Genomic DNA, 26546 nt, shown 5'->3' with positions numbered 1-26546 from the left:
AAAAACTTAACAGGTGATCTGCATGTTTCACTTTTTTATCGATAAATTGCATCATTCATTATTCAACTATCTTTTCAATCCTATTTTGGTCACTATAGTTTAATTTTTTTTAATTTAGTTATTCTACTTTCAAATTATTCCCAATTTACTTTTATATTAATGTTTGTATGTCTATAGATAAAAAAGTTTTCTCTAAGGTTTTCCTAGTTTTCTCCCTGTCCTTGTGATACGTTTTTGGGTTTTCACCAGTTTTTCAGGAGTGGAAGCGGCGTTAAAGTTTTTGTGGGTAATTGAAAGCCATGGGTAAGATTGACAAAGAATTGGGATTTTTGGTTGGAGGATGAGGAAGAAAAGTCGCTCTCTTTGGCTTTTACTGTTGTAACGACGAGTAATTTTCTTGAAAATTGCTTTGTGTGTTTTTTCTCACAATGAGTGCGAACAATTTTCAAGCGATGAAAACAACATTGGTGAATGTGTGGCACCCTAGAGAGATTGCTATTTCTGATTTAGGGGAATCAATATTTGTTTTAGCTTTACCACGTGATAGATGTTGATCAAATCGAAGTTGAGGGGTCGTGGTATTTTAATTCTCATCTTATGTTACTTCATCGAATGCAAGACAGTGATAATCCTTTATTGGTGAAAATATTTTGGGTAGATTTTTTGTGCGGATTTCATACCTGCTAATGGGTTTCGTCTCTGAGGAAGTGGCTTGACAATTAGGTAATTTTATTGGTGAGTTTCTTCAAAATGATGCTACAACGCTTGTGTTGGGATACAGGGGTTGTTTTCGTTTATGGGTATAACACCCTAAATTTTGGGTTAGTAGTTTCAGGTTTACTTGAGAGATAAGTGAACCTCGTAGAATTTATAATTCAAGTTGTTGGGCTTAATTGGGTGAAATTTGGCCCAATTAGTCTTGAGAGGATATTTTTGAACGATAGAAGGATGAAAAGGACCAAAAGTACAATTACCCCATTTTAGAGGATGAGAGCATTTATATCTCTTATTTCACCTTTTCCCTCATTTTTCTTCGTATCTCATTTCTTATTTTCCTTTTCCCTAGCACCAAAGCTCAAAGGTGAGTTCTTGAGCCCTTTTTGTACTTCAATTTTGTTTTAATTCCCTCCAACAACATCATTTTAATGAATCAAAGCTTGGGTTCCTTGTTTGTAAGAGAAAAATGTGAGTTTTCATCCAAATCACAAATGGAAAGAGTATGGCTAGGCAATAAGCTTTATTTCAGGATTTAAACATCAAAGTAGTATATTTCTAATCCTTTGAAGTATTAAGGCTTCCATAAGCATGATAAGTTGTTAAGATTTTGGTAGTTGAGCAATTTTGAGTTTCACATTGATTCATGTTATAAATGACAAAATTGTTGTTAAGTATGTGTTTTTATAACACTTTAAGACCCTAAATAACTACCTACAACATTAGCACATGTTTAAGAACCAAACTATGGACTTTAGAGTGATTTTTAGGTATTTTTTAAGCCTAAGTATGACATTTCTAGGTTCGATTATCGATAATTGAATGAAAAATATAGATATTAAATGAATTGGGGCAAAATTAGGGATTTCAGGTAGAGAATATCAATATTGTTGTGAGAGTATCGATATTGCCCATTCGGTTTTGAGACTCAAAGTGTTGGTCTCGAGATCGGGCCTTAATTTCAGCAGCAGATTGCAGTTTTAGTACTGATACTCATATGGGTATCAATACTTAATCCTAGGGAATCGATACTACAAGTAGGGTATCGATACTACCCATCTTGGATGACTAGTTTTGACTCGTAAGAGTTAAGGATGATCTGTAATATTAAAACATAGTTCCTAAGTGACGCAAATGAAAAAAGAGACCTCGAAATACTTGTGGGAGTGGGTTACAACCAGAGTAACCATAGCAGGTTTAATGCGTCCAAATATCTTCAGTTGAGCACGTAGAGGATGTCTAAAAACGAATGATTTTTTTAGAGAGTGTATCGACAAGGGGAACGACCTAAGAATTAGATTTATAAATAGCAGAAGTGCACACCGTAAGTACGACAAGAGTGATGGATGCACAATTGCCTATTTAATTCAAGAGTGAATTGAGAAAAAATGTAGTAAGAACAAATAGAGTATCGCTACCCAAAAATAAACCCGAGTAAGGTATCAGGCCAGCTAGTATCATAGTCAGTAAATAAAAACATAGTAATCGTCGTGAAGTCACGAATGAGTAGAGACTTCTCTAGAGTTAGAGTAGTGACTAAAATGTCATTAATTAATGAACAACCATATCAACACATATTATCAGTAGTAATAGACTAATAAATCATTGTTTATCATTCTAGATGAGAGAACGAGGGAAATAAGTAAATAATAATTAGTAATAACTCAAAACATCTATAAAAAGTAATAATGAGGAGATCATAAAACTAGCCTTTGTAGGACTCTCAGGAAACAGTCAGGACACCCGAGTTACTTTAGTAGTAGGACAATTATCTTGTTTGTCAGTACAAGTATATATCAGTCAGTGCCAAGGCACTTCTCTTGCCAGCTAGGCATAGATGCCCCAAGACTCGATGAAGTAAGTTGACAGGTGTACGTTTTCGATGTAGAATTTTGAATCTCACTCCAGACTACCATCGAGTATTCAAGCAGGCTAGAGGGGTGCATGGGCTTCGAGATGTAGGATCTTTCAATCACACCATGATGCCCGCCACACTTGTGTGTTTTTTGTGATGTGTCATATATTATTGTCAGTGGTAGGCTAGAGGGATGCGTGCTCCAAGATACAACCCCTCAGCCACATCGTAATGTTTACCTCAGCTAGTATACGACACATCAAGTTCAATATTGCATTCAAATAATGCATAGTAGAGTCAATATTGCATTCAGATAGTGCACAAGAGCGTCAATATTGTATTTAGATAATTCACAGTAGAGACAATCATTAGGGTAATTGACCCTTTAAAATTGTACTCATGGTGAAGCACTTAACATAGGATTCAGGAAATCGTGAGTAATCATACGTCAGTGATAGAACAATTAAGCTTTAGGTAGGTAATACTTAATCTAGATCATGCATGTACCTACGACTTAGTACCATCTTTTCAGCATGTTTGTGTTTATGAAACGCTTAATTCAACTATAGGTTAGTGATTATACTGTTGGGATTTGTAAGCTCAACCTTTGGATGTTTTCTGTTAGCAATTCAATAGCTTGAACAACTCATAGAGCACCATCACAGTAGGACTTCCAACATCTCTTTCAGAGTATTGTACCATAGCTTAATGGGCATATGTATTCATAGAACCTTACTCATGTATTCAAATATATGAGAAATAGTGTATTATTTGATTTAAACTATGTGTCATAGAGCTCCAATTTATAAAATGTTTTATAACTGGTATTTATGATCATCATTGATACCATATAGTATGTTTTTTTTTTAAATAAACAGGTTTCAAAATCAAAGGTTGCTTTAGTGGCCCAATGTGATACTTTAGGCCCATTCGGGTTTAAGGTGTTACATCGAGTGCAATTGGATATAAGGAAACCATTGCGGAAGAAGAAACGTTTAATACTCCCAAACTGTAGCGAGACATATGCACTTTTTCAATATGAGAAGTTGAGACTATTTTGTTTCTGTTGTGGGAAGTTAGGTATGAGCAAAACTTATGTCCCTTATGGGTGATCAAATACAAACAAGACGTTTGTCGCTTCACTTCGAGCCCTCCAAGGCAACATGGTGCGCCTAGTCTGTGGTTGAGGGAAGAATCTGTGAAGATGAGAGAAGTTGTCGGGGTGCATCAATAAGTTATGGGGTGGCTAAAGTTCCTGCGGACAATCAGTCTATGTACAACAGTCAGGGTGTGACTGTAGGTACTGTTACAACAAATGAATGTGTAACAACTCGTTTTTTCAATGGGGTGTCAATAGGTGGCTCAAATACTACAGATGCAAAGATGATTACCGAAGAGAAAAATAATCCAATGTTTTGACAGAACAACACAAAAAGACAACGTTCAGGTGGGACAATGGATCCAACTATTACTAGTGGGAAGGGTTTGGATGATGTCAGAACATACTCGTCGGTCACAATAAAAATCTTTAGTTGGAACGTCCAAGGGTTGGGGCAACCTCGGCTATTTTCTCGCCTTCGACATCTGCTGAAGGAAGTTAACCCATCAATGTTCTTTCTTATGGAAACCAAGGTGTAGAGTTTGAGGATGGATATAATTCAACGATCATGTTGTTTTAATTCATGTATTGCAGTGGATGTTATTGTAAATAGCGGAGGTTTATGCCTCGCTTAGCCTAGTTCTTGTAATGTTATTTTACGATCACTTTCATAGTCGCATATGGATGTTTTCTTTGATGACACTATTGTAGGGTATCGGTGGAACCGTACGTTTTTCTATGAGACTCTAGAAGAGTAGAGGTGAAGCAAGTCGTGGAACCTTTTGCGGTGTTTATCGATGTAAGCTCATGATCCATGGTTAGTAATCGGGGATTTTAATAAAATTTCCCTCTCAACTGAAAGAAGGTGGTTTGCTTTGGTCGGAGCAATAAATGAAGGATTTTTGTACCTCTGTAGAAAATTATAGACATAGTGATATTGATTAACGGGGTATATGTTCACGTGGGAAAGAGGGCGGTGGAAGAAGACTAATATTCGGGAATGTTTGGATCAATACATTGCTACTAATAATTGGGGTTTTTTGTTTCCTTCGTTTAGCTTGTCCCACCTCCCTCACTCTATTTTGAACCATTGCCCATTATTGTTCAACACCATTGGTTTAGTATCAACCAAGCGAATATGGTATTTTCACTTTGAAACGACTTGACTACTTGAGGCTTCTTGCAAAATGAAAGTGTCTCGACTTTAGAGATCTAACTTGGGATCGGTGCTGGAGAAGCTTGAGTTGGTGAGACGGGGGTTGTATAATTGGTTCAAACAACTTCATTCAGATCGAAAATTGACTAAATGAGACATTCAACGTCGGCTGAGTGAGTTAATGGATATTTCGTCATCAGATGACGTTCTTGAAGAGATAGTGGAGGTAAAACTTTAACTTAACCTGAAAATTGACAAAATAGAGTTGTAATGAGAGCAACAGACAAGGACAAATTGGTTAAAGAATGGGAATAATAATATCATTTTTTCACCATTAGAAGAAAATTATTTCCCTCGATATCGACGAAAGGTAATTGTGTAAAAGGCGAGGTAGAACTGGAGAAATTAGCTCGAATTTATTTTCAAACTATTTTTAAGTCCAATTTGCATGTGTTGGATGAACAAGTATTGGGGGGGCGTCAGGAAGTCTATTACAAATAATATGAACAATACCCTTCTGCGTTAGTTTACTCATGAAGAGGTTTATGCCACGGTGAAAGTGATGAACCCCCTTAAAGCTTCGGGTCTGGATAGCCTGAGAGTGGTGTTTTATCAACGTTTCTAGCATATTGTGAGGGCTGAAATTTCTGATTTTTGCATTAGCTTGCTTCGAGTCCATACTGAAATGAGCTCAATAAATGAAACGTATGTTGTTCTGATCCCAAAGGTGAGTGTCTCTTCTCGTCTGACTCACTTTCAACCTATTAACTTATGTAATGTTATTTACAAGATAGTGTCGAAGATGTTGGTAGATCGTATGGAAGATCTCCTTCATGTGTGTATTGAAGAGGCATAGAGTGCCTTTGTTCCAAGGAGGCTTATTTATGATAATATCGTGATAGCTTATGGAATTATTGCACTCCTTTGTAAATCGTAGAGTAGGTCATCGGGGTTTTTTTGCACTTAAGCTTGTCATGAGTAAAGCCTATGACCGTGTGAAATTGTTGTTTGTGTTGGAGGTAATGCAACACATGGATTTTCACTGAACTGGATCGATATTTTATGGTGTTGCATCTGTTCAACATTCTTTTTAGTGATTTTTAGTAGCATTATAGTTGAGTCATTCGTCCCTCAACGGGGTTTGAGACAGGGGGATCCACTTAGCCCTTATCTCTTCCGTATTTACAGTGAGGGCTTTCAGTTTTATTTTGTCAAGCTAAGGATTCCTTGTAAGTTAGTGTGCTAAGTATAAATCGTTACACACCTTTGATTACTCATATTCTTTTTTACTGACGACAGCTTGATCTTTGGCGAAGCCACTACAAGTATAGCACAGATTCTAAAGAATTTATTAGATGTCTATGGGCAATGTTCATGGTAGACCATCAATTTTGATAAATCGAGTCTCTTTTTCAGCTCCAACGTACATGATAGCAATAGAACTTACGTTCATAGGTGCTCGATGTTACAAATACTTCAAACCCGGAGAAGTATTTAGGTTTACAAGCAATGATCGGAAGAAACAAGCATGGTGCATTCTTGAGTTTAAAGGAACGATTATTGTTGTGAGTTCATTCATGGAGTACTCGAATGTTTTCACAAGGTGGTAAGGATGTATATGTCAATGTTGTCTTTCAGGCCATCCCTCTCTACACGATGTGTTGTTTCTTGCTACTAAAAGCAGTTTGCGAGGACGACGGAAGAAACAAGCATGGGTGCATTCTTGAGTTTAAAGGAACGATTATTGTGTGAGTTCATTCATGGAGTACTCGAATGTTTTCACAAGGTGGTAAGGATGTATATGTCAATGTTGTCTTTCAGGCCATCCCTCTCTACACGATGTGTTGTTTCTTGCTACTAAAAGCAGTTTGCGAGGACCTAGAAAGTGTCATGGAAAAGTTTTGGTGGGGTCACTTGGCTACGCGACGTGGTATTTATTAGTGTTCTTGGGAGGAACTTACTCTCTCAAATGTAATTGGGGACTTGGGTTTCGATCACTTTCAAAGTTTAATATTGTGCTTTTGGAAAAGTAAAGGTAACGCTTGCTTACCTAACCAGATTCTTTGTTAGGACAACTCATTCATGCGAAATATTATCCATCATCAGATTTTCTAAATGCGCAGTTGGGTTCTAACCCTTCGTACATTTAGAGAAATGTATGGAGTGCTCGCAGGTTATTAGAGAAAGGGTTGAGAATGCTAGTTGAAACTGGTGGACATCTTAATCTGGAATGACTATTGGCTCCCAACATTTTTACCTCAACTGGTAACTTTGCCCAAGTCGAATGAAGTGAGTTGAGTGGTGGATCTCATTGATCTTGATACTCGGACGTGGAGGATAAGCTGCATTCAATTAATTTTCAAGGAGGATGAATCAACTTTCAAGGTAGATGAATCAACTTTCATTGACAGTATCCCCCTTTCCCGTTTTACACATCAAAATTTCTAGGTATAATGTGGTGAGCCTTTAGTTCTATACAGTGTTTAGAGTGGCTATAAGTTGTTACTTCTTACCTCAGAGACCCCCTCTTTGTTTTCGAATCTATACAAGTGCATTTGGGGGGCACATTGTCAATGAAAAATTAAGTTGCAAGCTTGGAAGTTTACGAGAAGTTTTGTTCTTACGCGCTCTGCTTTACATTTTCGTCAATTAGTTGTTGACCCTCTGTGCCCAATATGTCATAGAGACGTGGAATATGGTGTTCATAGTGTGCGTGACTGTTCATTGCCAATGGAGGTTTGGGCTGCTATGAATCTTAATTGGTTGCAAACGTTTAGGCAGGAAGTACAACCAAGCATGGAGAAATTTTATGTATTATATGGGAAGGTGCAAACTCATACATGAGGGAAAGCAAACTCAATCGAGAGAGGTACATACCTTTCTCAAAGCCTACTATCAAGAGTTTTGTACGTCCAACCCCGTTGGTGTGTGTATTGGTGTCGTAGTCTTGGTTCGCTGGTTTCCCTCAGCCCCATCATTTGTAAAAGTAAACTTCATCTCTAGGTTTCTCCATGCCATGAAGGAATTTTGGTCAGCAATTATCATAATGAATGAGGAAGATGATCCATATGTTGGATTTGGCTTTTAATTTGGGGTTTAGACGAGTTAACTTTGAAGGTGGTGCAAGACAAATGATCCAAAACATTAATTCCCCTATTATTGATATTTGGAAATAATTTCTCTAACCTGGAAAGCAAAAAATTGAGCCAAATCTCTAGAGACTTTCGAGTTCTGTTTCACTCTAAGAATGGGAAATTGGTATGCTCACCTCCTTGCAGCTCAGTCTTTCTCTGACGCTGAAGACCGATATTGGATTGAAGAAGCCCCACCTCCAGCTTGCCTCCAAATGGCTAAAAATAGAAGATGGCTTGACCCTCTGTAGATTCTTTGGGTTTTCTGGTCAGGTGTTGAGAGGTTCGTTGGTTTCTTTGAGATCTGATGCAGTTCGTTCATCTTTTCTTCATTAATTGTTTTACAGAGATATGAATAGTCGGCTTTTTTCCTATTATTGCTTTTGTTTTAGTTGGGACTTTCAGTTTCTTTTCCTTTTGTTGCTTTACTTTGCTTAAGCTTTATTTTTCCTAGTGTATAGCTCTTAGTATGCTTTACAGCTGGTTTTATTAATAAAAATGTCAACTTTTCTTTGTTAAAAAAATTACTCTTAATTTAGTCACTCTAAGCTTTCAATTTTTTTATTATATATTAATAAAAAAAATAAATATCATGTCACAAAAAAATATTAATAAAATATATTAGAGTGATTAAAATATGAGATATTTTAAAGTTGAGTAGTTAAATTGAAAATTTTTAAGAATTTGAAAAGAAAAAACTCAAATACAAATAATGCTTTGAAATTTCAAAAATTATTTTTTATCATTTGTTTACAGAAAATTCAACATCAAAATTCAAAGAAGAAATATCAACAACTAATCTAAGGGTTGAAATTGAAGAGGCTTATGTGTTTAGAGTCAAAATTTCTTGTGACATCTTTAAAATTTATTTTGCATGTTCTGGATAAATTTTAGATGACCAAAGTACTCTAATCGAACATTGACTATATTCTAATGCCAATTTCCAAGTTTTTCTGATGACTTATTAATGATCTTCACACTTGGAACTAAATTCAGCCCTAGCGGTAATGTGGTAGCTTGATAATGATAGTTGACAGCTGACAGCTGAAATTTACATGTTGTCCATCATACAAGGAAAAAACACAATCATATTATGGCATCTTCTTTATTTAGGGATGGACATAGGATTTTGTATTAGGAGTGTACTTTTAAAATTTTAGAAAGTAATTGACTTAAAAAATTTCAAGGGGGTGATTATCCCCACCTGCCCCTCTTTCGATCCATCACTGTCCTTATTGATCTGAATGTTTGTACACACTTAGCACTCAAGATTTTCAATGTGCAAATCTTTCACAATTATATCAAAAATATTGTTGTAGGGGCAAATACAACAAGTGGGGATGGGGAGTGAGCCAAAACTTTGGTGCAAGTTACCAAACAATGGCAGTTAGTAAGGTCCAAGAGGCAATCTATGCTTCTAAAGTCTCATATATTCTTTTATAAGGCATCAACGAGGCTCTTTGAAATATAGCACTATTTACGGTGTAGATAAAAAAAGCACGTGTGGTCCCTAAAATTTTAAAAAAACCAATATGGCCCTTATTATATTTTTTAGATCAATGTTGTAACACTCCCAACCCGTACCTGACCTGGTTACGAGTCTGAAGTGTCACATTGACCTTTCAAACTTTGACTCTTAAAGAAAACCAAAGAAATTTTAAACATTCATTGAAATAACATTGTTACTTTACATAAGTTGGCCAAAACAAAACAAAATCGATCAGAGCATTTGTAACTAACACATTACTTACATGCCAACACACTATACACAAAAAAATACATACTTATCAGTTACTTCTGATATGATATTCTAGCAATGATGTTGTTCTTGCCACCCCTATTTCTGCTCTTTTGGATTCTTTGTACCTACGTGTAAATCACTTACATGATAAGTCACAGACTTAGTGAGGCATAAAATAAACATATAACAATAATATCATGACATACACTACTATCAATCCCTAGCAATAATATCATGAACATACACTATCAATCCCTAGGACATTGCAAGACACATGTAGATACCACACTATGACATATGAGTATGATATGCATGAATAAACATTATGTTTCATAAGAATTTCCTCTAGTTTATCTTTGGATGCCCATGTACATTATTGAGAATAGGAGGTACGTGGGTACATTGAGGTTGTGCACAATGCTATCACCACAGCTCGAATAAAATCCCACTAGGGGCACTGAATATTTGTCCCGAAGGACAACTATGTCCCGAAGAACCACTATGTCCTGAAGGACCACTATGTCCCGAAGGACCACTGATTATCCCTCGACTCTTGGCATGCCAATTATACCTACAACTCTCATATTAGATAACATGGGCTTAAATATAATTACATTTCTTATATCACTTTTATCACTGTCCATGTAAACACATAAGTCAATTCATATGATCATTTCCATTATTTCACATACTTGGAAGAATTCTCTTATAATGGCATTCATTCATATAATATCATGTTAAAGCATGAATGAATTATACATGGAATCACTATCACATTCACACATATATATGTATGCATTTGCATGAATATGGAATCAAAAATTCAACTATAAGAGATAGACTCATCGCAAGTTTTATCTCAATACAATTCTATCTAGGATATGCACTCACCTTAGCCTTATTTGATTTGGCTCGATCCCAATCCTTCGATTGTTCCGGAATATGATTACGCCCTAAATCTATATAGTAATACATTGATACATATCATTATACTAATTGATATATTCCAAACTATCACTTCTTACACTAAAAGAAAGGCTATTTTCATCTCTTAATGAAGGTATGTATCGATGCACTATATAGTGCATCGATGCATCCCTTAACGTGTGCATCGATGCACTCCTTAACGTGTGCATCGATGCACTATCTATGCATCGGTACATAAATCACATTCGATGTTTTTCATTTTAAGGGTGTGCATCGATGCACTCCTTATGCATCGATGCACTAATTGCATTCAATGTTTATTTATTTGAGAGTGCATCGGTACACATTATGTATCGATGCACACAACCCAGAAATTACATTTTGAGCACGAAAATCCCTTCATTTTCAGCTCAACACTTCATATTGCACCTCCTTTTATATTCCTAACTTTCATACACATACTTAAACTCATTTCTATTCCATAATCACTTCTTTAAACTCAAAATCCTATCATTTATATGGCATTCAAGAATCACACTCAATTTCCAACATGTTCTAATTCATATTCTAACACTTCTTATTCCTTAATTCTACTAATGACAAGTCAAATTTAGTCTTAAAATCTAATTAATACCTTTCTGTCAAGATTTCACTTATTCACCTTCTTTCTTTAATCATTCCTAACTCCATCATCTTGTTGTTTTAAAACAAATTAAGCTTTCCTTAAGCTTAATTAGCATATAATAATCAAAACCAAACTTAAATTTCAGCTAATAATCAGCTCATGAGAAAACTCACCTTTGCTTTGGGCCTTCACGTATGAAGAGAAGAAGAGAACTCTAGAAGCTTATGTTCTTCTCCACCCCATTCCACGTTGAACATATATATACCCATAACAATTAAATTATTTCCCTTGCCAATGAGCATTTTGTCCTTCTATTCTTCCTCCTTTTCAATTTGTTCATACACCACCTTTTTCATATAAGTCCTTAACTATTCAATTATTATACTTTAATCACCAAATTCTATAACTTTACAATTTAGTCACTAACCCATTATTGATGATGTTACAAATGTGGTCTTCCTACTCAAAAAAAGAATCTAATATGGCCCTTTAACCAACGTTTTCTATCGTTGACCAACAGCTCCGTTAATTCCTATTGACATGACACGTCAATATGTCATTCCTCTTATTTTTTTCTCTCAATGTAGTCCTCCAACTAAAAAAATCAATGTGACCCTTTGACCATCTGTTTAATGTTGTTATAACTTATAAATGGAAAAATTACACCAATCATCACTCAACTATCTTGTTTCTCATATTTTAGTCACTAAACTTTAAAAGCTTTCAATTTAATCACTCAACATTTTAATTGGTCTTATTTTAATCATCATGACTTATTTTAATAATATAAATGTATGATATGACATTTATTATTCTTAATTTATTAATATATGATTGAAATAATATTAATTAAAATTTCAAAATTGTGATTAAATTAATGACCATAAAAATTTTGAATCAAATGGGGTTTGAACTTTTCTATGAAAAGTTCATCTTGTTCTTCATCATTATTGGGAAAACTCAATTCCCAGCCAAGCTTCGCCACATCGACCGCCACTGATCGATGTCGACCGTCGGTCATCAACGATAGAGAAGAAAAAGTTTGGCCTTTTCAAATTCTTTTCTTAACCACAAACTCAAATCTAAACTTAGTTTCCTAAAAACGAATTCTGATCGATATAGATCTCCTTAAGCACCCTATGTCGAAGGACACCCTCGCCTACCATGGCCTCACTAGTGTTGCTAACGAAAACCTCCTTAAGCACACTACGATCAAGATATAAACATGCAATCACAAAAAAGAATGAGGACCAACTTTCGAAGAAAGAAAAAAAGAGAAATCGGGAAAAAATGAAAGAAAAAGCAAAGAAAAAGAAAGAGGAAATAAAAGGGGAGAAGGTTTTTGTAATAGTTTTCTTTGAAGCTTTTAACATCTCTTGGTTCAAAGAAATCAAAACTCTAAAGGTATATTTTTGTTCTTTTTTGTTCAATTTTAACTTTAGATCTACATCGATAGGAATCCTTATTTAGGACTAAGTTTAGATTTGAGTTTAGGGTTAAGAAAAGAGTAAAAAATGTCAAACTTTCTCTTCTCCATCGTCGGTGACCTACATTTGGCGTCGATCAGTGGCGATCAACACGGCAGAAAAGTTCAAATCCCATTTTGATTCAAAATTTTTATGGTGACTAATTTAAACACAATTATGAAATTTTAAATTAATTCAAATTATTTTAATCATATATTAATATAATAATAATAATAATAAATGCCACATCATACATAAATAATAATAAAATAAGTTATGGTGATTAAAATAGGAACAATTTAAAAGTTGAGTGATTAAATTGAAAACTTTTAAAGTTTAGTGACCAAAATAAAATAGAGAAGATAGTTGAATGATGAATGATGTAATTTACCCAATTTATAACTGTAACAACCACAGACCGATGCGTATGACCCGATCCGATCTGAGGTGTCACATTAACGTCACCAGAGCGACCCACAGTAATAATCCCAGAAAAATTTAAAATTTATGTTAAAACGTGTAAAATTATAAAACAAATTATACTTAAAATATAAGTTCAGAAAACTATTCATATACTACAAATAGAATTAAAATCATACACATTTTGGACTCGAATATAAAAACAGAATACCACCTACATGCCCCCTAAACACATGTACCGTACTCTGCAAGAACGGTAGTAAAGCTCAAACTGATGTCGATAGTTGCACTGGATCAATTCGTTTAACCTAAAATAGTGAGTAACAGAGTGAGCTTTGGGAAGCTCAGTAATACAAAACTACCAAGTGATGTTGAAGGACATGCCGATAATAGGCAAGCATAATTTTCCTTATTGATTCAGACATCTACGGATTTTTGTGATAAGCTGAGGTCCCACTGATATTTCAGATAATAAAAGATATGAAGCTTATAGTTCAGAGGAAAAGTTAAGGGGACCAGGTTCAGGAGATCATAATAGGTATCTAGTGTGTTCCCATAAAACCAGTGGAAAATACAGATCTTTCTAAAATAACAACAGTTTAAAACATATTTTTAAAAATCGTTGGTAAAACCCTCCAACCGAACGCCAATATGCAATTCCCCATAACTGCATCCGTAAGGACTTACCCTAAGCCCATTGGGCATAAGTGTCAATCTAAGGAAACATATTGGGTCCATAAGGTCTTACCCTAGCCGAAGCATAGGTGCCCACCTGTGGGGAGTGCCCTCAAGTCCATAAGGACTTACCCAAAACACATAGCAGAGGTGCCACCCTAAGAGAGTTCCTTAGGGTCCATAAGGTCTTACCACTATGCCCATAAGGCTTCGGAGCCCACCCAAGGGTCACCTTAGATCCATAAGGAATTACCAGCTCAATCGGTCTGAACCTATATAAGGAATTAGCAATTTGACCGAGCTGAACATGCCGTAAGGAATTACCAATTTGATTGGTATGAACCTATATAAGGAATTACCAGTTTGATCGAACTGAACCTACAGAGACTTCATACCAGATCCCAAACATATCAATTCAGTAGAAACGGTATCCAAAGATCATGAATCAGACAGACAAACTTAAAACTTTAGTAATTTAAAAATCTCGGTAAAACACATTTCAGAACGGATAAAACCAATCATATAACATAAATGGAACACACTAGAGGATCTAGTTATTTTTTTGAAGGTGCTTGGTATTTATCAGATAAGGAGTCATGAAACTTCTGTAAACTAATTAAATTCAGAAATAAGATCCCCATAAAAGGGTTTGATAGCTGACAGATTCATCGGTTATTTAGAACATGATTTATCAGGATCATATATTATTCAGATATTTTTTGGACGCACTATGTAATCGGAAAGGTATTCAAAATCCTTTGCATCAGAGTTACTTGTGTTTTCATATATGACATAAATGATTCAATTATTCAGGAAATCAGATGTAATTTGGGCATTAGGTTCTTAGAGAATTCTTTGTGATTTGATCTAATAAGATAAAAATGAAGATTCAGGGCATTTAAGATTTGTGTTGATCTATCAGAATATCAAGTTAACTCTAACTGAATAAATCCCAACACTGATACTTGTCAATCAGTCAAATCTTTGTACTCCAAAGGTATTCACTCTTTAATAAGACAACCCTTGTCGAATTGATCATCTTCAGAATCATTGCTAAATGGACCTTAGGGAGACGAAAAAAATATTACTATGGTATTTATTTTACTTATGTATTGTAACGATCAAGAAATGTCGACGTGTTTGATTTGTGGTTAATAACCATTATGGACTGTACACCATGTAAGTTCATCAGTGTTTCCAGACTTATCCAAGTCACTACATAATTCTAGGTCATTGAGGGTACTTAGGTCATTTAGTAGTCAAGTTATCCCAGTCACTTCGAAATTTCCAAAGTAATTCAATCATTTCCACAATTCAGAAACCTACGATACTTCCATTTAGTTCAACTTGGTCATATAAAATAGTTATTTTACACTTCGAGGGTATTTTGGTCATTTTTACCTCATAAAGGTATTTTCGTAATTTCTTAATCACATAAGAATATAAATAAGCATTTTGGGTTCTGAGATCAATTTATTATTACATATTTCATGGACTTAAAATTATTTCCAATCGGTCTACCAATTTCTTTTGTGAGCAGTCTAAGTCTTCTATAGTGTTTTACCGTTATTTCGTATTCAGTTTAAGTCCAATGATAATTAAATAAACCTCATGGACCAATTATATCTATTCATTCATTTACCAATTATCAATGTGTTCCGGAAAGCATACAAAAGTTAGTAGAGTATTACCTTGATTTTCGTGCTTTACCGATCAAACAGTTTAACTCTATTCGATTGCCCTCGAACTTTAATTATGCATCCGATAATGTCTCGGATACATAACAAACGAATTTACGTAAGAAACTAAACTTAATAAAAAAAACCAAATTGAATTCGAAAAATAAAACACTGAAAAACAGCTTACTAGGTGCGAATTTGGCATAACGAACTTCAGATTCGAACTCAGGACATCGAAAAACATAAAATAGGACTTTTCAAAAATTTTAACTTTTTTTGTCAAAGTCAAAGTCAATGGCTAGACTAGTCAAAGTTAACGGTTAGATCGATCAAAGGTCAACGTGTCAGGTTAAAGTTAATGGGTCAGGTCAGGCTAACTCAATTCGGGTCAACAGACCGGTTCAGACTGGGTTAGGCCAATTCAGACCAGTCCAGACCGACTGGACCGGTTCTAGAAGAAACAGCGCACGCGACGGCGCGTGACGATGGCTACGAGGGCAGTTCTGGTAGCCGATCATTCCTGGTGCTCCAAAACAACATTTACAAACCAATTAACTCAAAAATCACTTAAACATCGAGACAAAAATACGCAAAATTAAAACCAAACTTACCCACACCGACAATCAGAAAAAACGACGACGAAGGCGGCAGTCTCGGTCGAAAATACTTGGGAGTTTGGTGCTCGGGGCAGTGAGACGAGAAGGTCGTCGGATCAGTCGAAATAAAAAAAATTCATACGGGTTTTTATGGTTTTCGTCTAAACTTCACGGCTGGTTTTATGGCGAACAACATCGATTCTGGACGGGGGGTTTTGCTCACCGGTCGACGGTGAGTCTAACGGAGGTGGTGGCACAAGCTGGGGTGGTCGGATAGTGAAGATTTGGTGAGGTCGATGAGGTTTTAGTTTAGGGTTTATGGATTTAGATTTTAATTTTAAGGATTTGCTTGCTCAATCAGGGAGGGGGTTTATTTTCTCTTACTAAGAAAAATAGTAAAATTTAGGGTTAGGTCTCTAAACTTCCCACAAGTTTTAAAACAGAGCTGCAACTTTTAAAAATTTATAATTTGGTCCTCAATTTTTCCGTTGTTACGACTTTAATTCAATACTTTAAATTAATAAAATCTAGCACATAAATTGGGGTGTGACAATAACAACATTAAACGAAGGGTTGGCCTGCTTAACATGCCACGTCAATGGGAATTAACGGAACCATTGTTAAATGACAAAAAATGTTAGTCAAAGGGTCAAATTTGGTTCATTTTTCGAGTTAGAGGACCACATTAATACAAAAAATAGGATAAGGGACACACTGATTTTTTTGAAAGTTCATGGACCTTGTGAGCCTTTTTATCAAAAAAACATTTTCGCCTGCTATTTAATGACAAAAAATGTTAGTCAAAGGGTCAAATTAGACTATTTAATGCCGACAACGATTGAAAGAACGTTAGATAGTGGCATTGTTAGTTGTTGCAATAATTTTAGATGTCGCCTAATGAAATTTGGAAAAGAAAAATAGTCATCACTAATAATTTTTTATTTAGGTTTGGTTGGATTATCTAAAATATTTTGTTATTTTAATACAATTTTATTAAAGTAAAACTTATTGGAATAAAAATGTTGATATGTGAAATCAGGAATGAGTTTAGGAGTAAGGTTACGCATAGCTATTTATAGACAAATTGAGATGGTTTTGCTGTAGTTATTAATGGCCAAAACGGTATCATTATTGGTATTAAATTTTATGGTGTATTGATTTGTCGTTAAATCAAAATCTAGTGTTATAATTGAAATAATTGAAAGTTGAGTGATATAAACGATACTAAACCTGAAATTCAGTTGTATCTAATATAGTTTGCTATGATAATGACTTGACCAAAACACAGCTAGGAAATTAAAGCACAGAAACTGACAAAAATGGAGAATGGATGACACTAAAGAGAGATGGGATTTATTAATGGATCAAGACAGGCCCAAATATTAAACCCCAAACAAATTACTAAATCACGAAATCCTCCACTTCCTTCCCCACTTGCAACAAATCTGAAACCATCCCAAAAGCAAGATGACCGATCACTACCAGCGCCTCGCCCAACTACGCTCTACCTCTCACATCCTCAAAAAATCCGCCGTGCATTTCTTCGCCCACCCTTTCACTTTCCTCCTCCTCTCTTTCCTTCTCCTCTCTTTCCGTTCATTGGTTGAATCCGGTTCCCTTCTCCTCGATTCCTTCATTGACCGCGACCCTTCTTTCAAATCCCTCCTCTCTCGCCTCGACCTCCATCACTCTCCTCCCCACGCCCGTCTCCACCCTGCTCGCCGCCAAACCCGCCGTCCTTTCCTCCACCTCACGCGCGTCGGCACCCTCGACGATGATTTCTTTTCTTCCGACGATGATCGCCGTGACCGCTCCCTCTTCGGGTCGATCCCTAAACGCCCCATCAATGGCACGCCGGTGATTCTTTCCAATTTCAGTACTAAATCGGGGTTTTCGCATTTCGTGGCGGATAATGGAATTATGATACCGGAAATTGTTCGTTACGGAGTCAAAATTCAGAACTTCATCTGACCACGAAAGCAGTGAAGGGGAACAGCAAGAAGAAAGGATTGCGAATTTTCAGTTCGTTTATAAAGGGCTGGAGTTGGGGCGCCGTGACGCGGCGGTGTTGTTCTTCCTCGTTAGCTTCTTGTCGGCGGCGTATGGATGGGTAATTTTAGGGTTTATAACGATTTACTCTTTGGTTTTGGGTGTTATCTTTGTCACTATCGTTAATGACTTGATTGGACGATTTGTGTCCTTTGGGGCTCTTTGGGATGGGTCGAAAATAGGTATGAAAAGACTAACTGGATTTGTCTTAATTAAATGGGCGGTAAGAGACGCCGTGACTCAGATTCTTGGGTTATGGTATTTCGGAGAAATTGAGGATCACTACTCGTTTTTTAAGCTTTTTATTAGGTTAAAGTTGATGCCTTTTTCAGTTACATCGCCATGGATAAGGGGTTATGAGAAAGAGATTTCCGGGTTTTTGTTTACGTGGTTTCTGGTAGATACTTTAGTTTCATTTGCATTCTCGTTATCTGCTTGGATTACCATTGTGGATTCTAGAAGAACAGGGAGAGAAGTTATAAAAGAAGGTTGTTATTTGATGTCAACACTGTTGAACCAAGCGATTCAGATTAAGTGTTACGAAGCTATCTTAGTTGGGTCTTTAGCAAGATGGGTTTTTAGTAACATAGGTGGGGAATTTTTCGCTGTGGTTATTCAGGCAGCTTTGGAGGTGTATTTCATGGTGGCTTGGTCGATATTTTATTTTGTGGTGAGGTGTAGGGAAGCTAACGCAGAAGGTAGGAGGTATGGGAGGAGAGAATTGGAGGCTTTGATTGATGGACTTGGATGATGCTCGAGTGGGGAAATTTTCTGTTATTTTTGCAGCAACACTTTTGAGTCCTGTTTTTGCGTTGTAGTGATGCAATACTGCCATTGTTTGTGAAAGAACCTGCCAAGGCATTGCATGTACTTTTATTACGAAGCAATATACAACTTGTGTATATTTCCACTCTGTATATTCTGTTGCTATCAAATTGTTTTTACTGTTTTGCAGTAATTGTTGTTTGCTGGTATCAATGAGAATGATAATGGCTTCTCATGCTCCAAATGTTGCTGATGTTGTTATGCTAAAACCATTATCTTTGTGGTGTAGCTTTTCTCCTTTTCTCTTGATGCAGATGCTAAAGTTTTTACCCACTTTTGATCAAATGTTGTTTGTAAGATGCTAACTGGTGTATATTATGTTGAAGTTCATTAAATTATTAAATGAGGAAATAGTAAAGGCTTTTTACAATGCTGAATATCTTTAAGAATGGGCTTACCACTTTCATGTAGAGTGGAAACAGTAGAAATTGAGTGGTAGGCTTGCTTGGTACATGCGTTTTATGTTGTAATGTGCAGATTATTAGAATTGGACATGCAACTTTAGCAAATATTTATGTTCCTATGCCAGAGTATTGTGAGAGAAAATCTGAGTTGGGAATGAAGTGTTTGAATATTCACGAGATTAGAGCTGAGGCCTGAGATAAAATCATGCAACATTGCCTAGTAAAAGGCATGTTTGACGTTCTCTAAACCTGATTGCAGTAAGGATCTTTTAAAAGGTAATTGAACATTGCTTTTAATTGTTGCAAAGTTATTGAGTGTTGTGGAAATTCTATAAGTTGGCACGGTGAATTAAGGTTTGAGTTGATCTATTTTAGGCAACTGAATGTAACACTTTAATGATGAAGGCCTTCTTATATGTATAGAAGGCTCAGATGACTATAACAAAAATAGTATTTGGTTTGGATCATTGTCCTTAAAACCGTTCTTTTTATTTCCATGTTTTTGTCTATTAGGGAGCAACGACAATTCAGATGCTGTTTTGCCAATATAGTTAGACAAGTTAAATGGTAGTGGTTTGGGATTTTAAAAGAAGCTTTTGGGTTTTCCCACCATGTTGGTTTTTTCCATCTAATGGCTTTACATTCTTGTTCCCATATGGAGAAGGATCTTATCGTAAGCATTATCTATGCATGTGCCTTTAGTTGGTAATATTTTGTGATTGTGCCGACTACACTACTAGGCTGTTAATTTTTTGGACAAGTTTCCTATGTGGGAAACCACGAATTTTGTTGATACTTGGATGGATGGATGATGTGTAGATTTAGTAGAAAAATAATCAACACCTGTACTCATGCACATGAAGTATAGAGAACAACAATTAGCCATACTTCAATTGGTGTATGATTGCCAAATATTTGAGAGCCAATTCAAAAGATTACCTATATACGTATTGTATTTGAGAGACTATCATTTCACTTATGTCGCTGTACTTTTAAGATGTTAATTCTATCAGTACCCTTTGCAAAATCATTGATCAAGGCCATAGTCTTTTCTGTATCTCTGTTCATTGTTTAGTTTTGTTATTTTCCAGTGTCAGGTTGGATGTGGAACTTGTTAATGTTGGTTGAATTAAAATGTTGCAAACTTGGTATGCAAGAGCAACTGGAGATCTTGTCAATGAACTTTTATGAGAAGGTGAAATCTATAATAATGTGCATGGTGCAGCACATTATGGCAAGCAGTTATGTACCGGAATTATTTATTTACTCTTAATTTGCTTATGCATCATCTGTCCTTGTCGCTATTGCTTGAATCGTCCCTATTTTATGCTGCTTGATGGAAACAAAGTTGAAGAAAACTCTGACAAGTTTTATTGACAGAGGAAGACACTCAAACATTGATCTTGCATTCAATGTTTCCCTGAGCTGAGGAGCATAACTTTCTCATTCTTTGACTTGTAACCTATCCAACTATCGTACATGTGAGCATATCTGAAATTGTGTAACTGACTGGGATTTGATATCAAATGCATGACCTCCAGAGTTATCTTCATTCTTCTTGCAGCCTAGCTAGGTAGCTTCTAAAGCTGAAAAGCCAGACAAACATAGAATCATGCTTTGATAGGTTTGGCAACACTTGACTGATTCTTCTCTGATCAGTTACATGTTTTTTGCGAGTATGTGGTGGAATGTTGCCTGCTTTAATATTACAGGTAAATATCAGGGAGGCTTCCTTCAAATGGGCTAGAGGAGAGATAGGGGCTTGCATGCCAAGTGGCATCAATTAGCTGTTTTTATTACTTTTAGTTTCAAAGTAGAGACTACAGCCAGTGCCGTGGTTGGGGCGGTGCGAGATGGGCGACCGCGCAGGGGCCCAAAAAAGTATATCTATAGTGTCATTTTTCCAATAAACGCCACTATAGATGGACTTCTTGCGGCGTTTATCAGAAAAACACCACTATTGCTGTGGCTTTTTTTGAAAAAAATGCTACTATAGATGGACCTATTGCGGCGTTTGTCAAAAAAACGCCACTATTGTTGTCCCGAAATCGAATATATCTAGAAAATATGGGTCCCTTTTAAGAATTTGTATAGGGCCCCCGACAACCTAACCACGGCCGTGACTACAGCTAATAGAACTGAAAGTTTTAATCCAACTGTAACCTGTCAGATACTGTCAGCTTGTGGGGTCTGTTCCAGCTTCTCTCTCAGTATTAATGAGGCACCTTGCTCTGTGTTTAACTGGTTTCTACTTATATCTTTTAAAGGTTCAGATTCACTTTTATGGTGTAAGATAGTATTTAATTGTGAACATTTTTCTTTAATGGATCTTGTTATCTCAATGTTTTTATCTATTAGGGACCGACATGTATGAAGCTGCTATTTGGCTAATATAGTGGTCATGTTAAATGGTACCGGTTTTGGATTTTAAAAGAAGCTGTTGGGCTTTGTCCTTTGAAATACTTTTCCTCCATGTAGGTGCAATCTGATAGCGGTACAATCTTGTATCTCATATGGAGAAGGATCTTATCATAAGCATTATCTATGCATGTACATTTAGTTGGTAATATTTTGTCATTCTGATGACTAGGTTGTTATGCTGTTAATATTTTGGACAAGTTTGTCAAAAAATATTTTATCAAAAAAATATTTTGGACAAGTTTCCCATGTGGAAAACATTCAATTTTGTCAGTAGTTGAGCCAGTATGGATGAATAGATTTATTGTTAGACAAATAATCAGTTAATGTACCTAACTACCTATTAACCTTGTTATAGACGAATGAGAGATGCTTATGCTCAAAGAATAGGAAAGACGAGCTATACTATCATTTCACTAATTGTTGTCTATTTTCAAGATGTCAATTCTATCAGTGCCCCTTGCGCAATTGTCATTGCCTTCTCTGTTTTTCAGTGTTTAATTTTTTGTTTGTCTGGATGGATGAACGTGGAGCTGGTTAGTGTTGGTTGAATTATAAAGTTGCAAACTTGGGAATATGCTGGAGCTGCTGGAGATTCTGTCAATGAACAACTATGTGAAAGCTTTGAAGATGTGCATGGTGCAGCACATTACTTCAAGTTGTAATGTTCTGAAATTTTTTATCGACTCTTAATTTGTTTATGCATCATCCGATCTTGAAGCCACATCAGTTTTGCCTATTAATGGTGGTGTTCCATGGAAACAAATTGCTAGCCCTTGCTTTCTCATCGTCAATCATATTTACCTTTGAGATACAAAGCTGAAGAAACTTTGACATTGATATTGCATTCAATATTTCCCTGAGCTGAAGACCGTAAATTTTTCAATCTTTAGACTTTTAACCTATCTTACCTTCATACATGTCCGATACCCTTTGGTGATATTGTGTAATCAGCAGGGATTTTTTGCTTGCGAATTCATAAGTGGTAAGTTATTTTCAATCTTCTTGCAGCCTTATCTCCTGAAACTGGAAGTCTGGAAAAACCTCAAAGAACCATATCCTTTGATAATTCTGGAAATACCTTGATTGTTCTTCTTTGCTTAGTTACATGTTTTTTTACATGTATATGTTAGTATGCTGCCTGCTTTAGGTAAATATTGAGGTCGCTGCTCTGTGATGGGCTTAAGGAGACTAAGAAACTAGCATGTCATGTGACATCAAACAGCTGATATTATTGTTTTCAAGTTTCAAAGATTAGAGACCAGAATTAATAAAACTGACTGTTTTCGACCCAACTGGAAACTGTCATATGCTGTCAGCTGTGGGGGTCTGGTCCAGCTTCTTGTTCAGTATTTGCTTAAGCACTGTACTCTTTTACCGGTTCCTACTTGGGCCATGCGTGGCGGAGCGGTTGATGTTCGTAGAAGCAGTAGTTTAACTTTAACATTTTTCAATTAACATTAATAAGCTAAAGAATTTATGTTCACAAAAATCTATCTAGTATACAATATTGAATGAATTCTTAAAGACACGGAGATGGTCTTTGATCTGGCTGAGAGCTGGCACATCGAACAACATTGAGGAAGAGGCTTTCATCACATGGAATACAGAGTTTGGAGTCATTGTTGAAATCATATTCATCCCGAGCTTGATCCAGCAATGCCTTGAATAGTGGGTGCTTGAGCAAGGTGACTTTTATAACAAACCTCCTATAGTTCTCACCAACATACACTGCTAAGTGACCCTTTGGCACATCTCTAGGGATTGTGCTTCCTTCGTCCATGGATATCGACCACTTTGCCCACTGATAATAGCACTCGCAACTGCTACAAGGTATGACACTATTCCCCATCTTCCTCCAATTTGTGAAGCAAGCCTCTAGAAACTTCCCTTTCATTGTCTCCCAAGGAAATTAATAGTGATAAGCAAAATATAGATAGACAGTAGATAGAGGGAAAAGAAGTTACATATAATGATGAAACATAAGGAAGTAAAAGATGGGGTTTTATAGCAGTTGGATAGTAAAAGAGACAGTCTTTGTAAGGAGCATTAATGGTTGACAAGACAGGTAGCTAAGCCTGTGAGTTCGGATTGATCTTGTCTTGGTAAATTTATATGACTACTGAGGTGGTTGCCTTTCTTTTTCTCTTATAGTAAGTAACATTTAGTCTTGATACGAAAGTGTACGAACATACATCTCATGATATTAAAGTTAAACAACATTATTGCTTTCTAAGTCAGATAGGAAGCGTCTGTGAATGAGAGAGAGAAAGGGGGATGGTGCTTTGATCAGTGATCTTTCGAAGTTCTCAAAGTTAAGACCCCACAAGTTGAGAGTGGAAAAGATAAGATATGAAAGAGGGATGGGATAAGCTTCTTGGGCAAAGTGAGATCCCCACTTATAATTTTGTTGATATACTAGTATTAATGGATACTGCAATGTAAATCTATGCACCAGTTTTACCCACTCTGAAACCATTTACTGCATTCTGTTCCCATTGAGTCAAACTTGCCTGCAAACCACACATTTGGTGAAAATGTATGATGTTAGTGTCATCAATGCTTAGACCCTCCATAGTCCCTGTCATAACCATTTTAGGTTTGGCAACACTTGACAGATTCTTCTCTGATCAGTTACGTGTTTTTTGCGAGTATGTGATGGTATGTTGCCTGCTTTAATATTACAGGTAAATATCAGGGACGCTGCCTTCAAATGGGCTAGAGGAGAGATATGAGCTTGCATGCCAAGTGGCATCAATTAGCTGTTTTTATTACTTTTAGTTTCAAAGTAGAGACTACAGCTAATAGAATTGAAAGTTTTAATCCAACTGTAACCTGTCAGATGCTGTCAGCTTGTGGGGTCTGTTCCAGCTTCTCTTTCAGTATTAATGAGGCACCTTACTCTGTGTTTAACTGGTTTCTACTTGTATCTTTTAAAGGTTAGGATTCACTTTTATGGTGAAAGATAGTATTTAATTGTGAACATTTTCCTTTAATGGATCTTGTTATTTCAACGTTTTTATCTATTAGGGACCGACATGTATGAAGCTGCTGTTTGGCTAATATAGTGGTCAGGTTAAATGGTACCGGTTTTGGATTTTAAAAGAAGCTGTTGGTCTTTGTCCTTTGAAATACTTTTCCTCCATGTAGGTGCAATCTGATAGCGGTACAATCTTGTATCTCATATGGAGAAGGATCTTATCATAAGCATTATCTATGCATGTGCATTTAGTTGGTAATATTTTGTCATTTTGATGACTAGGTTATGGTGTTAATATTTTGGACTAGTTTCCCATGTGGAAAACATTCAATTTTGTCAGTAGTTGAGCTAGTATGGATGAATAAATTTATTGTTAGACAAATAATCAGTGAAGACACTTAAATTCGTCCACTTAATTTGCAAATTATAATAAATATATATATATTTATAAATTATAATGTATATATGTTTATTTACATTTTGCATTCCTTTTTTACAGGCCCAATGTTTACATCAACAACCCGTTTTGGCCCAACAGTGGAGCAGCCCGCATCAGTAAGCTAAGGTTTCTAGAAACCCTAGCACGCCGCACTCCCTTTCTCCATTAGCGCCGCACGCCCTTGACAAGTCTAAACCCGCACGGCTCTTGGAGCGTCCTTGTTCCGATGGCAACGAGCTCCGGTTATCTCGGCGGTTTACAGGCCACGTGAAGAACGAACAAACAAACAACCCACAAATCGAAGAACTTTAGTTCAAATAGGACTCAAAATTGTAATCTAAAATTAGCAAATCTTAAGACTATAAATGAGTGTAATCATCCACAAGTTACATACATCGAAAATACAAGGAGATCACTAGAGATTACACTAGCGAATAAGAGCAAACATTTGTAAAGATTTGAAAGCGAAAGGAAAATAAAAAAGGTACTTTTACCTCGATTCGGTGTACTGTCTTTGTACATGTTGCTTTCATTGCTTTTTTTTTTTCGTTTTTGCTTCAAAGTGGCCGAGGAACAGGGGCGTTTTTCGAGATTTACTTTCGTAGATCTAGCCCCCGAGGCTTAACTATTTTAAAAACCGCCTTCATATTTGAAATCGGAGCGAAGAGGGCTCTCGAAAAAAACAAAACATTTTGTATTTCGCCACCGATGAACGGCGGCCGGTGCCGTTCAACGGCAGCCGACGAGGCGGCGTCACCATCGGATTCTGGAAACAGCGGTGGTTGTTCTTCGTGAGGAAAAACATTTGAGAGCAAATTTGGAGAGGGGGGAGGCGTTTCAGCGAGGAAGAAGAGAAATGAAGAACTTAAAAAATTCTTGGCATTTATAGTTGGCCCACGCCCGACCCAAGGACCCGCGCGCGACCCGATCCATCATCAAAGGATCCACGTTTTTTTAAAAAAAAAGGGGTAATACCATTTTTAGTCCCCGTATGTTTTTAAACGTCCATTTTCAACCGCAAATTCGATTTTGATCCCCATTTTTATTATAAATTCGGCCCCCCATTTCTGATTTCTTTCAGTTTAATTCCTCTGTTTTTAAGTTTCTTTATTTTCTCTTATTTTTACTCATTTAAATACTTATATATTCTAATTATTTTATTTGATTTTTTTATACTATATTCTATTATTTTTTATATGTATATATATTTTCTAAATATTTTATGTATACTATTATATATATATTTTAATTGTTTCTTTTTCTTTTTATATGTATATTATTTATATTATTTTATCTTCCTTATACTTTATTTATTTATTTATTTTATTTTCTTCTTGTTGTTATTAT

The 26546-nt window shown here is 36.1% G+C and overlaps 1 protein-coding gene and 1 pseudogene across 1 annotated transcript; one reads left to right on the top strand and one right to left on the bottom strand.

The window, feature by feature from the left end:
- The first annotated feature begins 17486 nt into the window (after nt 1-17486).
- LOC120181473 lies at nt 17487-19318 on the top strand (annotated as a pseudogene).
- Nucleotides 19319-23283: 3965 nt separating this feature from the next.
- LOC120181463 (indole-3-acetic acid-induced protein ARG7-like) lies at nt 23284-23728 on the bottom strand. Its single transcript, XM_039186581.1, has one exon. The coding sequence runs from the start codon at nt 23675-23677 to the stop codon at nt 23303-23305; it is 375 nt and encodes a 124-aa protein (XP_039042512.1). The 5' UTR covers nt 23678-23728; the 3' UTR covers nt 23284-23302.
- Nucleotides 23729-26546: the final 2818 nt, after the last annotated feature.

This window comes from Hibiscus syriacus, unplaced genomic scaffold (genome assembly GCF_006381635.1).
Source record: "Hibiscus syriacus cultivar Baekdansim isolate YM2019G1 unplaced genomic scaffold, ASM638163v2 tig00003721_pilon, whole genome shotgun sequence".
NCBI lineage: Eukaryota > Viridiplantae > Streptophyta > Magnoliopsida > Malvales > Malvaceae > Hibiscus > Hibiscus syriacus.
Note: the sequence above shows the minus strand (reverse complement) of the source record. Positions and strands in the feature narration are given on the sequence as shown.